Below are 15,161 nucleotides of genomic sequence, written 5' to 3'. Positions count from 1 at the left end.
CAACAGTACGGATACTTGTCAGCACGATGTAATTCTTCAAGTTATGCAGCACATACATATCATTTCACTTAGGCAATCCCTGGCTAAAGAACAGAACTTTTGACTGCTATGGCATGATAGCGCGTGTGCCTCTGGTCAGCTGCAGTTTCTTCCGTGGGCCTCCGGTGACCATTCTGCCACGACAGCCGTATGCAAATCACAAGAGCACACTAGATGCAAATCTATACTTAGGTAGAGGGTAGCAGTGAGTATTGATCATTCACGGCAGCTTTATATTTGCTCCCTACAGTCGTGGTAGGCGTTTACTGTACGTGCAACGACTGTAAGAGAGCGAGGTCAAGCAGCAATGCTAAGTCTTGCTATTGGTAGCTGCAGCAACAAGGGTGTCTTCTTTCCAGATCTAGTCTAGTTCTATTCTGTTTCCGCCGCAAAGTCGTCTAAGAAACTTGGCGGCGGCGTAGTTTCAACCGGGAACATGTTCATAGGATTGTGGTTGACAATCTGCATAACCTCGTCGCGAATCAACTCATCAGTACCTGCGAAAACCTTTTCCACCCACAATACGCTTTTCACAATCAACATGATATCATCCCACGCCTGCATCTGCATGCCACTCATCAGGATGCCAAGCATGAAGACGAACTGGCTACGTTCTGCCAGATCCTTGGTTTCGATTGCGGCGGCGTAGAGCACCCAGATGAGCAAAGGCTTCAAGTCGTTCCATTCGACCATGTTTTTCGTGAGTACAAGGAGAAGATTGCGCGATATAGCCGCCGTCCATACTGGTGATTGACCAAAGCTTCTCCAAACTGGTGCTAAGAAGAGTAGGGTTCCAAGTCGACAAACCTCTTCAACTACGTTCTCTCTAGCGTTGCCGTGGTTTAGAGGACGAATAGCTAAGAGGCGGTATATTGTCTAAGCTTATATGTACAAAGTGCATATATTAATTCTAACTATCTATATCTATTTTTTTAACTCTCTAAAAAGTTAGATAAAGTATCTTTAAATATTATAGCTAAGCGTAACTACTAATAAATTATTATCTAGTAACTTTATAATATATAAAGAGTTTTAGAAATAAGTAATAGCTTTAATATAGTATCTACTAAAAGCTATTATCTTATTAGAAAGAAAGTTTAGAAAAAGAATATTATATAGGTAGAAAATATAACTCTTACTAAAGTTCTTTATAAGAATATTAATTTTAGCTCTAAACTTATACTAAGTATATAACTTATTTACTACTTTTTCTATAGTAAGCTTTTATATATTTAAGCTACTAGCGTATATAGATTTAATAAGTTCTAGAAAGTAAACTTTTATAAGATAGCTAATCTAGTTACTAGTATAGTTAAAATATATAAGCTTAATAAGATTATACTATATAAGTATAAAAAAAAGCTATTAAATACTATTAAGACTAAGCTAATAAGAGATAGTCTTAGTATATTAGTACTAAATAATTATTACCTTACTAGTTAAGTCTTTACTATAGTTTTAAATATTATTAATAAGTTTTTTAGAGTAGAAGAATAACTAAGTATTAGTCTTATTAGTATTAAGGTAGACTTAAATAATAGGTAAAAGCGCTAGCTCTTAAAGGCGTAGAATAGTAATAAAGAGGCTCTTTACGTTCTTTTTACTACTACTACTTACTTTCTTATCTCTAGCTATTTAGCTTAAACTACTATTACTAGCTTTACTCTTCTTTTAGAGAAGTTTACTAATATTAGAAATAAAAGTAAATATAACTTTTATTAACACTTTCTTATAGTTAGAGAGAAAAGACTAAGTAGAGTTTTTCTATAAAGCTATAATAAACTATAGCGTTAGTATAATACTATGTATAATTATAGTATCTTAACTTTATACCTTATTATTCTATAATATTATCTAAAACCTTTCTAAAGCTTTTAGCTAGTTAGTTACTATATTATAAGAAGTAGATACTTAGAGAGAATAGTTATTAATAATAGATATATATATACTAGTAAAATAGAAATAGACTATCTAGAATAGTAGCTATATACTTTATAATAATATTATAATAATTATCTAATATAAATATAATATATATACTAAGACGTCTTAGTTATATATTATATTATCTTTATCTAAGATAATTAAAGAAGTATCTTTCTATATAGTTTACTTAATTTAGCTTAACTACTTATATATATAAGTCTAAAGACTATATTTCTATATACTATAAGCTATTCTAATCTTATTAAAATTTACGCTATTATTATAATAATAATAGAAAGTAATACTAACGCCTTAACTTTAAAACTATAAGCGCTCTACCTATATTATCTAATCTCTATAACTACTCTTTATAGAATATATTAGAATTATTCTTAATAGTAGTTAAAGTTAGTAATATACTACTTAATCTTAAAATAATAAGTTTACTATTAATATCTAATTCTAATAACTAACTCTACTAGAGCATATCTAAACTATTCTCTAATACTATTATAACTAGTAATAGTAATTTAGGCTAAGAACCTACTAGTAGTGTAGAGTTCTAGTAAAAGATACGTAATTATATACTTTAACACTATAGTAACTTTCTTATTAATTCTTTAAATACTAAAGCTTATAGTAGTATAGTCTAGTTAATTCTTAAAGAAGCACTAGGTTATACTATAGTCTATTTAGTAGTACTATAGGTTTTTAATAAACTTATATATAGCTTAGTTAAGGTATATAGTAAAAGGCTTTCTCTTTATATAATTATCTAGGTTAAGTTTTTCTAGTACTAGTTACTATATCTTATTAAAGCTAAATATTTATTTAGTTTTATTTAAAGGCTCTTCTATAAGTAGGTTTTTATTATCTTTAGCTACTACGTAGCTTATATAATCTAAAAATATCTTACTAATATTATACTAGAACTTCTAACTTTCTTATAATACTTCTATATTATACTTTTATTATAATAAGTGCGCCTTACGCCTAGTAAGTACACTTATCTACTATATATTAAGAAGAATATATATTACTTAGTTAGTTCTCTTTAGTTATTAATATAATAAGATAAGAATAACCTACGCCTATTAAGGTTAAAGTCTCTATAGTATAAACGCGTAACTTCTATACTATAAATTTAGCACTATAGCTAGTATTACTTATAGATATATTAGAGTATAATATAGATAAGCTACTTTTTCTAGCTATAAGATACTATAAACGCTAGACTTTAGACAGAGTGTCTAAGATAAAGCTTATTAAAGTAACTTATAACTTAGAGAATACTATTCTAGTTCTCTTTAATAAGTATATAAATAGTAACTTTAATATTACTAATACTATTATATCTCTTAAAGCTAAATAGTAGTTTTCTTTAATATCTACTTTTATAGCACTACCTATTACTATTAAAATATACTAAGCTAAGTAAGAATAGTTAGTACTTTATATACTATAGGTAACTAATATTCTCTCTATAGCTTCTAATACTTTTAGAAAGATATTTAATAAGTTATAGAAGCTTATTACTATATTATAATACGCTCTAAAGATCTATAAGCTATTTTCTTATAAAGTAAAGAAAAAGAAAGAAAGAAAGTATAGAAACTTACTAGACTACTTACTTATATAGTATAAGTTCTCTTACGTCTTTAGTGCGTAGATAATAAATCTTAATATCTATCTATTTATATAGAAGATAATTAAGCTTATTATAGTTTATAGAGGTAGATTTATTATTTTAGCTAATAGCTATTCTAGTACTAGAAAATCTTACACACTTTTTAAGACACGTAACTATATTACTTAATAGGCTAGAAACTTACTCTTTTATTAGCTATATCTAGGCTAAGTCTTTTTTATAGTAATAGAGATAGTATATAGTATTTAGAATAGCGTTATTAATAAATTAGTAACTTTTCTACTAGCTAAGCTCTACTCTATTAGTAGTATAAGGTAGAAGTTATTAGCTTTTAAAAACTAGGTAGTAGTCTACTTAGCTACTTTAGTAGAATATCTTTAAGCTTTTATAGATTAGACTATTACTAGTTAGTAGATATTACTTACTATAGTTAATAAGAACTTTTTATAAAGTTACTTAATCTATTAGATTCTTATTCTAAAAGAAGCTAGCTTTACAATACTTATACTAGTAAATCTTACTAGCGCTAAAAATTTAAGTATTACTAATTATAGAAGCGTTAGCTAGCTTATTAACTAGAAGTAATTAAAGTTTAATATCTAGTTACTTACCTACGCAAAAGATTCTACTATAACTATATTCTATACTAGTAAACTTATAAAAGCTATATATATAATATTCTCTTAATATACGCTACTTAATTACCTAGCTATATTATATATACTATACTTAAACTAAGCGCAAAGTATAAAGAGTTACTTATAACTATATCTTAATATAGTAAGAAACTTTATAAGCGCTTAGACTATAAGTAAGCTAAGTAAGTTTTATAAAAAAGCTTAAAGTACTAAAGCTATAGATAAAGAGAGATTTAAATAGCGTTTTATAGCTAGAGGTAAAGTAGGCTTTTCTTATAATAGATTTTATAGTTAAATTACTATAATAAAAAAAGTATAGATAGAGTTTTAGATAGTATATATAAGTTAATATAAGACGTAGTAAGCTTAATACTAATATAACTTTAAGAGTAACTAAAGAGGTAGCTAAATTATTTACTATACTCTATCTAATAAATACTCTAATAGTGCTAGATATCTACTTAGTAATAGTCTTACTATTATACTACTATCTATAATAGGCCTTAGAGTAGAACTATCTCTTTATACTACGCTTTAGTGTTATAATTCTCTAGTAGCTATATTTTGTACTATTACTAGTAATATCTAAGTAGTGCTAAAAAGTACTAAGTTTCTTAGTAATATCTCTTACTATCTCTATTGCTAGCTTAGTATTATTACTATAACTAGGCTTACTAATATCTTCTATAGAAGTAGCTTAAGAAGCCTAGAAGATTTAATTATTAGTAAGTATTATAGTAGTGCTATTATAAGTTTCTAAAAGTATAAACTTAGTAAATATTATAGTTTTATTAAGCTTAGTTACTATAAGTTTCTATATAAGAGTTACTATAGACACTTTAATAGAATTAAATAGAACTAAGTTAACTATATTTTCTAAAGTAGTAGATACTATTAATAATAGTTCTCTTATAGCTAAGTTATTATTATTAGTAATTCTATCTATAGCTTATAACTTCTTATTAACTAAGAGCTAGTTATAGCTAGAACTAAAGACCTAGAGCTTAATATAATATAGAAGTAAATCTATCTATATCTATATAACTTTTTAGGTAAGAAAGAAGTTATAGATAATACTTAACGCTATTCTACTAGCTATAATATAGGTTTTAGCTAAGTTTATAATAAGTATCTTTATACCTCTTAAAGTAGTAAGTTATTCTATACGCTCTAGTACTACTACTAGAATATTCTTACTAAGATTTAGGCTATTTAAAAAAGCTAGAGTAATATTCTAGGTATAGAATATATTATAAAAGTACTACACTACACTATATATAGTAACTACTCTTAACTAATATAAGTAAATAGTAGATATTAGTGTATTATTAGAAATAAGAATTAAATTTCTATAGAGATATAAGTTATATTAGTAGCACTTCTAGAGAAAAATACTCTAAAGTAGTATACTTATATTTAATAATAGGTTTTATTTAATAGTAGTTACTAATACTTAATTTTAGCTAAATACTCTAACTTCTTAAGTTATAACTATAGAGTTTACTTTTTATATATAGAAGATACTAGTATTATAAAGTAATCTACTTAGCTAATAATAGGTTGCAAGTTATCTAAGTAGACTAGAATAATCTATTCTAGTAATAAAAGTACTATGTAGGCCTTAGCTCTTAACTCTATATCTAGGTATATTATAGAGTTAATAAATAAGCTTATATTTTAGAGGCTATAAACTAGCTTAAAGTATTACTATAGTTATATAGCACTTATATTAAATTTATAGTTACGTTATACTCTATCTATAGCTAGTATATTAGAGGTTTTACTATACTACTACGTAAGATACCTAGCGCTTATATACTAAGCTCTAAGTATATATTAGTTATAGCTATAGTTCTTAGTCTTTGCCTTACGCTTATAGAGTATTATTATTATTATTAGCTTTAGAATTAGACTTAAGCGCTATATAATATTTTAAATATACTACACTAAACTATTAGTATATTAAAGAAAAGAGAAAAAAAAAAAAAGAAAAGAGAAAGAAAAGAAAAAGAAAAGAGAAAGAAAAGAAAAAGAAAAGAAGAAGAAAAGAAAAAGAAAAGAAGAAGAAAAAGCCTAGATTTAGTGTCTACTTCTAGCTACTAGAGACTATATAGTTCTACTACCTACTATTTTAAGCTACTATTTAAAATAGTAGGTAGTAAAACTATATAGTCTCTAGTAGCTAGAAGTAGGCGCTAGATCTAGAGTCTATATAGTAAGGTTAAGATAGTAAATAGTAATATAGCTAGGTAGTAGTAGTACTCTAAACTTCTACTAGTAATTAAGGTACTATAGTCTTCTTATTAGCTATAGTCTTATACTTATAAGATATAGCTAGCTTTTTAAGTATAACTAGTATCTACTATTATTAGTCTTAGACTTACACTTAGACTTAGGTATAGTTATAGTTATAGTTATAGTTATAGTTATAGTTATAGTTATAATTATAGCTATAGCCTTAGCCTTACGCTTATATAGTATTAAAGTCTTCTTAGAAGTAACTTTAGTGTTCTTACTCTTTTTCTTAACCTTAGCTATTATCTTATACTTATATAGTGTTAGAGTCTTCTTAGAGTAACTTTAGTATTAGTACTATTATTAGTCTTTGCCTTATACTTATAATATATAGCTAGACTTTAGAACTTTATAAGTATATCTATATAGAGCCTAATAGAATAGTTAGTCTATATATATATTATATATCTATTACGTAATATCTAGGTATAAATAACTACTTTATAATTCTAATACTAGTATAATAGCACTAGTATTATAAGAACTCTAGAGGCGTATAGCTAGATATTAATAAGTTATATAAGCACTAAGAGTAACTATATAAAGACTACTTAAGTAAGAATTCTTTATCTATTTATTATTCTAGTAGAGTAGTCTACTACTAGCCTCTTTACTTTTATTATATCTTAGGTTAAGCTTACGTTAACTTTTCTATTTATTATAATAGCTAGTAACTAATTATTAAATAAATAATTTAAAGCTTAAAAAGTTAAGAAGATACGCTTCTCTTACTAAAACGCGTATTAGAGGCTTAGCTTCTACGCCTAAAGTATATAGTTAACTTACTTATCTATTAGTTTCTAATTTCTATACTTAGTAATTTATTAGTAATAAAAACTATATTAATATAATACACTAATTATAATAGTATTAGTAAAAAAAGTACTATTCTACTATATCTATATACTATTAACCTTACTAATCTACTATAAAGACTATTACTTAATAGTATATTAGTATTAATATATAATACTATAGTATAGCTTATAGGTAAATTCTTAAAACGCTTCTATAATAATAGTTATAGGTTTAAGCTAGCGCTAAGTATAGAAATTAGAAAGAAAGGTATTAATTACTAGATTAGTAGTGTTACTTAGAGTTCTAATTATAATAATATAAAGAATAATAGGTTAGTTTATAATATACTAAATATGCGCTTTAGTAGAAAGCTAATACTTAGCTAATATACTAGTAAATAGCTCTATAGTATAATAGAAATAGTAATAGTTAGTAAACCTATAATCTATTATAATAGGTTAATTAGAATAATATAGAGCAACTATAATATAACTAAGATAATTAATCTAGTAAAGTAATAAGTACTAGAGTAGAATTATATCTATTAGCACTATTATAATAGTACGCTATATATCTATTAGTTAAGGTAGTATATCTAGGTTACTAGAGACTATAATTTTATAGTCTTTAGCGTTATTTATAGAGTATAGATAGAGGTAGCTAGATATACTTAGATATATATTTAGATAAGAAAATATATAAAGTATAAGAGCCTCTACTATAAAGAGTAAGAATATATATAGAAAATATAGCTTAGTTAAGAGAATAAATATAGAAAGTGTTTACTAAATAAAGAAATACCTAGCGTATAGTAATATTCTTCTAACTTAGAAGAGGTTATAAATTATATTATAGTAAGGCTATTCTACTATAGACTTATAAAAATATAGTAATATATAATATATTAATTATATATATATTATAATATATAGTTATAAGTATAAAGTAATACTCTAACTAATTTATAAGATAGACTAAGAGAGAAAGCCTTATTAACGCCTAGGTTACTCTATTCTCTTTATTATAAATAGTAGCCTACTATATCTAAAGATAGCGCTATAACTAACTTATAGAAAGAGTAACTTATAGTAATATTTCTCTAAAATAAATATTAACTATATTATTATAATTAGTTAGAAGCGTGTATAGTTATTATTAGTGTTACCTAAATAGTAGAAAACTTAAATAGACGCTAAACCTTTAGTTAGTATAGTATTATATAGATATTATAGGTAGAAACTTTATAAGAGTACTCTTAACTATTAAATAAGTAAGCTAGAGTAAGAAGATAAGTAGATATATAATTAGGTAAACTACTATTAGTATCTAGAGTATAATAATAGAAACTACTACTAGAATGCTAGAGAATAATATTAAGGTAATAATAGCTAGTAGAGTATCTACTACTAAAGGCTTATATAACTAGTGTAGAAATTTTTATAGCTTAGTTATAGTACTAGCTATCTTAAAAGTAATAATCTAAGCTTACGTTACTAAGTCTTAAGCTTAATATCTAAAGTAGACTATATTATAAGTAAATAAGATTACTTAATTAGTAATAGAGGCTATAAGATTAGTAATTAGTATTATAGATTTAATAAAAGAAGGTAGCGCTATATTTATAATTATATTAGAGCCTATAAAGACCTAACGCGTAGTTAAAGCTAATTATAAATCTTAATAGAAAAGTTTTAAGCTACTTACTATATTATATAAACTAGCAGACTATAATACTAAGTTACTAGAGTAAGCGTTTGTAATTAGAAAGTAGTTAAAGTACGCTATAGTATGCTTAGATATATTAAAATACTTATTAATTTAGCGTACTATAATATCTACATAGTAGTCTATAGTTACTATAATAGTAGCTATAGTACCTTTTATAATAATAAGAGTAGCTTTTATAAAAGGCATTATATAGAGCTAAGTATAGTTTATTAAAGGTAGCTAAGTTAATCTAGTTTATACGTATAATAGTTATAATAGAGAAGATATTATAAAGTAGTAGCTAGCTCTATAATAAGAATAGAAAAGTAGATATAAAGTAGTATATATATATTCTTATAACTTAACTACTTACTTATAAGTAATTAAATTCTCTATTTAAGTAGTATTATTAACTCTACTACTAATAACTACGTAGCTCTTTATAGCTACCTATATATATAAAGTAATCTAATATATTTTATAAAGCTATTTTATTTATATTATAAGCTATTCTATAATAAAGTAAATAGGCCTAGAGTAACTATTATAGAATATAGTAGTAAGGTAAATATTAAGAGAGTTCTTTAGCGTAGATTTAGTATATATAGTAATAGTATAATTATAAGCAACTCTATTTAGAACTATATAGAATATAATAAGTATTAAGGTATAGAGTTAATTATATAATTATCTAGGTAGCTATATAATATTAGAGTGCTATTACTTTACGCTATATAAAAACTTATATACTAGTTTTAGTAGTTATTAGCCTCTATAAATAGATATTAAAGCCTTTATTCTACGCTAAGCTCTAATTCTACTCTAAGCTATCTTTATACTAGTGCGCTTAGAACTTAGCTCTAGTAGATATAAGTAAGTCTTAACTACTTTAGAGTGCTACTATAAACTTTACAAAAATAGCCTTCTATTAATAAGCCTACTATTAGAGTTTCTATAACTAATTATACTTCTTTTTCTTCTCTTCTAGTATAAATAAAGTATCTAGATTCTTACCTAAGTTCTTTTCTATAGCTTCTTTTATAAATAATTCTACTACTTTATAAAGAATTTTGTGCTGTACTTAGAGTACCTTATAGTTATTTCTTAGCTTTGTTATTTCTACTTAGAGCGCGTAAATCTAGTTTTTAGATTCTATATTAGTCTAGCTAGAGCGTATAGAGTAGAGCGTCTACTATAGATTAGCTATACTATCTTTAGATATAGTAAGTAAGTAAAGCTACTACTAGTCTTCTTACGTTAGTATATAGTACTAGAAAGAAAAAGTAAAGAGTAAGATATATCTATAGATTTTATATATTTATACTTATAAATTTCTACTTACTATATTATCTATATTATTCTTAGAGTTATTATGTAACACTATAGTCTACTATATACTTAGGTAGTTATACTACTTTTAACCTCTATTAGAAATTATACTACTATATTCTAATAAAATATAGAAGTAGCTTCTTACTACTAGAGTACTATAATATAAATAAAGCGCTTTATAGTTACCTCTATATAAGTAGAAATTATATAAGTCTATTATAGTATTACTTAGTAGTTAATAAGCGCCTAAATTATAATTACGTAGTGTAGCGTATCTAATAGTTAAGAGTAAGCCTAGCTTAAATATCTTTAGCTAAGTAATTAATACCTTTACTTAGTTAAATAATATCTAGTATATAATATTATCTAATAATATATAAGAAGAAACTACCTTTAATAGAACTTTTAATAACTCTAGTAATATCTAGAGTATAAATACTAAGAGTATATTAAACTACTTTCTACTAGATTACTTACCTACGCATATATAGTTCTAATATTAATTAAAGTAGATAATATTTTATATCTAAAGTTTTCTAAAGAAGCTTAGTAAGCTCTTATTATTTATACTTCTAACTACTCTATATATCTTTACTAATAGACTACTTACCTCTCTTTAAAGCTCTAGATAAAAATTACACTTAGTAGTTTTTTTATTACCTTACTATTTAAGCTATAGAATATAAGCCTATTATTCTTCTAGTAATCTAAGAAGTCTATACTCTCTAATAAGTAGAGACTAAAGCGCTTAAATAGTTACTTTAGAGCTACTATAAGTATTAATATACTATCTCTTAATAGAGATATAGCTAGCGCAGTCTAAGTAGCTAATAACTTAATTAAGCTAGCTACTACTATAGAATACTATACTATATTATATATATACTTTAGCCTATCTAAATCTCTTTAAAAGGCTAGCTTATACTATTACTAACTCTTAGAGGCTTTAATAAGCCTAGTATATAAGATAGAGAAGCTATTACAGCGTATAAGTATTACTATAGAGTTATTCTATATTATATAAAGCTATATAAGAAATACTTAGAATATAACCTACTATAGTAGAGTAATTAGAAGTATCTCTATTAGAATAGGTGCTTAATGTAGTTAATTGTATTGTGTGTATATATGTAGTTATTATTCTTGTCTAAACGCTGTTTAGACCTAGCTTTCTCTAGCGCACTAACTCTTAAGCCTAATAGCTATTTAGACTATTATTATATTACTAGTTTTACTACTATATCTCTTCTACACTTAAGAAGAAAGCCTTCTCTTCTTCTTAAGTATAAATAAGAGAATAGCTCTTAGACATTCTCTTCTACTTATTATATTACTAAATTCTATCTACTTAATCTAAATATACTATGCGCTAAACTTCTGCCTAAAAATCTAAATGTAAAATCTCTTTAGACTATTTCTATTCTAGTATATTTCTCTTTATTACTCTTCTTATTTTAATTTAATCTCTTCTACTAGCCTATAGCCTCTTTCTCTATTTCTCTAGTGTATTCTAAACCTTATCTTAATTACTTTTAATATTAGTAGCTAATAATCTCTTAGGCTTAGAACTATATCTTTCTTAGGTTTAATCTTTACTTTTCTATAGTGCCTACTTATTTAGCGCTTAACCCTCTATAATATTAGTCTTTTCTCTAATAGATATTTTATTATCTCTAGTGTATTGCTAGTATATCTATAGAGACATTTTAGAAGGTTTATATATACTATACTACTATTAGAACTTATACGCTAGTTACTCTACTTTTTTATCTAAAGGCTCTTTAGCGCTTAGTAACTAGGCTATTAAAATAATAATATTATAACTTTTCTTCTTATATATAGTAATTACTACTCTTAACTCTGCCTTTGCGCGTGTAGCCTTTTGCTATTTTCTCTCTATCTTCTTCTCTTCTTCTACTCTACTCTACTTTAACCTTCTTTTTCTATTATAGCTTTACCTAAGCGCTCTAAAGGTAAGTTAGCTACTACAGATACTATACTAGTTACTATATCTACTTTCTATACTTAGAAGCTTACTGCTAAGCTAGCTATTATATCTAAGGCTAATAATAGCTCTACTACCTCTACTACTACGCCTACTCTTAAGTCTGCTATAGCTAAGTAAGCTACTGCTATTACTACGCACGCGCTTACGCTTTCTAAGCTAACTTCTACTAATAAGATAACTATTAAGCCTAAGGCTATAAATAATTCTACTACTATTGCCGCTTAGCCTATAACTAAGAGTACTAGTAATAATACTACGCTATTGTTCTAACCTTTGCGTGCGCCTAAATAGCTATTAGCTAGACTTACTCTACTTACTTTACCTAAAACTGCGCTCTTAATTAAAGCTAAGACTAGCGCTAGTGTTAGCTAAACTAATACTGTTATAACTAACGTGCTTAATACTACTTTACTACTCTCCTCTATTTGTAATATTAACTCTACTAGCTATTCTTAGCCTAAGTTAGCCTTTAAGTCTCTAATAAAAGCTTCTTAAACGCCTACGTCTTACCTTTCTAAGAAGTAGAAGAACTAGAGTAAGTCTCTACGCCTTTCTATCTTTACTCTAACTAAGGCTATTAAAGAAAGTAGGCGTAGTATACGTATAGTAAAGTTATATAAGTATAAAACTTCTAACTCTAGTTATAACTAGTATATTACTTAGCGTAAGTCTTTTCTCTTTCTTAGAGCCTTTTAACTAAACATTATTCTAATATCTTCTACTTTATTAGTAACTAACTAGAAAGCTTATATTATTACTCTTAGCTTTACTATAGATATATAAGATTACTTACATGCCTTGCAAAGCGTAGAACGTATACTTAGGCCTTCTCTTTCTATTTTAGCTACTAATTAGAAAAGCTATTAGTCTAATATATAGGTTAACGCTTATAGCAACTTCTACTTAGCTAATCTAGAGATAACTATTAGCAAATTCTTTTAGTTAGATAATAAGTCTACGCGCTAGCTATTTAACTCTAACATAGAGGCGCTTATACTATTTTATTATTTTAGCGCTAAGTTAGTTAGTGTAATTAACTCTTTAGTTAAAAATTCTTTTATTAAGATTATTATCTATAGTTAGTGTACGTTATTAAATTATAGAAAGATGTTTAGCTAGTGTATCTAGGTCTACATTAATAGCTAGCTAATAAAGAGTAGAGTTTGCACTAATTATTTAAAGTATAGTAATTATTAGATCTACTCTTTTTGTAGTAAGTCGCTAACTATTCTTTAGACACTTACTTTCTTATTTCTAGTATCTTTACTAATATATTTTTCTAGAGACTTAAGTAGTAAGGCGCAGCCTTAAGTCTACTATAGCTGCTAAGTTTATAGTTACCTCTAATATAATTGCTAGCCTCTCTAAGAGCGTTCTTACTTGTCTTAAAGCTAGTAAGAAGCTAACTACTATATCTAAAGAGAGTAATAAGGCCTTATTTACCTAGGCTAGCAATAGTATAGCTACTTAGTATAGATACTATTTAAGTAATGTTAACGCTAGTTGTAACTTAGCTTTCTAACTAAGCCTAAAGAATCTTAGCTATAATTTGCCTAAAGAGGCTTCTAATACTAAGGCTGCTTCTACTTCTACTAGCGCAACTTATGTTTAGTTATTATTACTACGCTTAAAGATTCTTAGTAAGAGTAATAATAAGTCTAGGTTAACTATTACTAAGCGTTAGAGCTAACCTATAAAGTCTAATCTATCTACTAGCTAGTCTACTCTAGACGCTACGCTTTCTATTAGGCCTAATAGCTATTTAGCTACTAGTGTTCTTAAGCCTATTACGCTAACTAGAAAACCTTATTATTATACTCTCTATGCTATTTCTTCTTCTATCTAGGTTCTAGGTAGTAGTTGTAGTTAACCTTGTAAGTAGCCTAAGCCTAAGAAGGCTATTACTAATAAAGTAGATACTATTAGTAATAATATTATTAAGTCTAAGGCTTCTACTATTACTACTTCTATTACTACTTCTACTAGAACTGCTAAGCCTATTTCTTCTTTAACTTCTACTAATTCTATAACTTCTAGCTCTACTAGCTCTTTTATACGTAGGTAGTTCTCTAGTCTCTTTTCTCTCTAATTAACTCTTAGGTCTATCTATTCTACTTTATAGTTATAGTAAATAAAATTATAATATACTTCTAAGTCTTCTCTTATTACTTTATATTCTTACGCCTATAATATTGTAATAGCTAAACCTATATTACTTCTCTTCTATACTTAAAAGAAAAAAGGTCTCTTCTTCTTTAGCCTTAGGTTCTAAATATTATTTAGATATAATCTTTCTATTATAATATTCTTAGGTTCCTAGTAGTTATTATAATAATACTAGATTCTAAGCTGTAATTAAGAAGTACTAATAGTAATAGCCTTAGTAGCCTTTATAATTATATAGAAGACCTTCTAATGTCTTTCTATATTAAAATAATTCTTCTATAAAGTTAAGATCTATTTCTAAGGTTCTTAAAGCTATTTCTTAGCCTGTTTAAAAGCCTTTTCTTATTAGTAGATACTAATCTAAGCGCCTACTTAAGATGTCTAGTTAGAGTTTTACTATAGCTCTAGCTAAGCAGCCTTTAGTTAAAATTCTAACTACTCTAAATGTATTGCATTCTATATTACAGTATTATAACATTCTCTCTATATTACTAATACATTCTAAGAGTATTATTACATACTAGCTAGCTTTAAAATTCTAGTATTATAATCTAGTGTTACGTAGTAGTTCTTATAAGAAAAGTAAATCTATTACTATAGACTT

The 15,161-nt window shown here is 26.0% G+C and overlaps 1 protein-coding gene across 1 annotated transcript; it reads right to left on the bottom strand.

The window, feature by feature from the left end:
• Positions 1–411: 411 nt before the first annotated feature.
• Positions 412–732, bottom strand: J4E88_004659 (uncharacterized protein; the record flags this gene model as incomplete). The annotated part of the gene is made up of 1 exon (XM_049398303.1): positions 412–732. One exon carries the CDS (start codon positions 730–732, stop codon positions 412–414), a length of 321 nt encoding a protein of 106 aa, XP_049255864.1.
• Positions 733–15,161: the final 14,429 nt, after the last annotated feature.

The sequence above is a fragment of the Alternaria novae-zelandiae genome, assembly GCF_023758075.1.
Source record: "Alternaria novae-zelandiae strain BMP 2774 chromosome Unknown scaffold_8, whole genome shotgun sequence".
In the NCBI taxonomy this organism is placed as follows: Eukaryota; Fungi; Ascomycota; class Dothideomycetes; order Pleosporales; family Pleosporaceae; genus Alternaria; species Alternaria novae-zelandiae.
The sequence above is the reverse complement of the archived record's forward strand: the minus strand, read 5'-3'. Positions and strand labels throughout refer to the sequence as shown.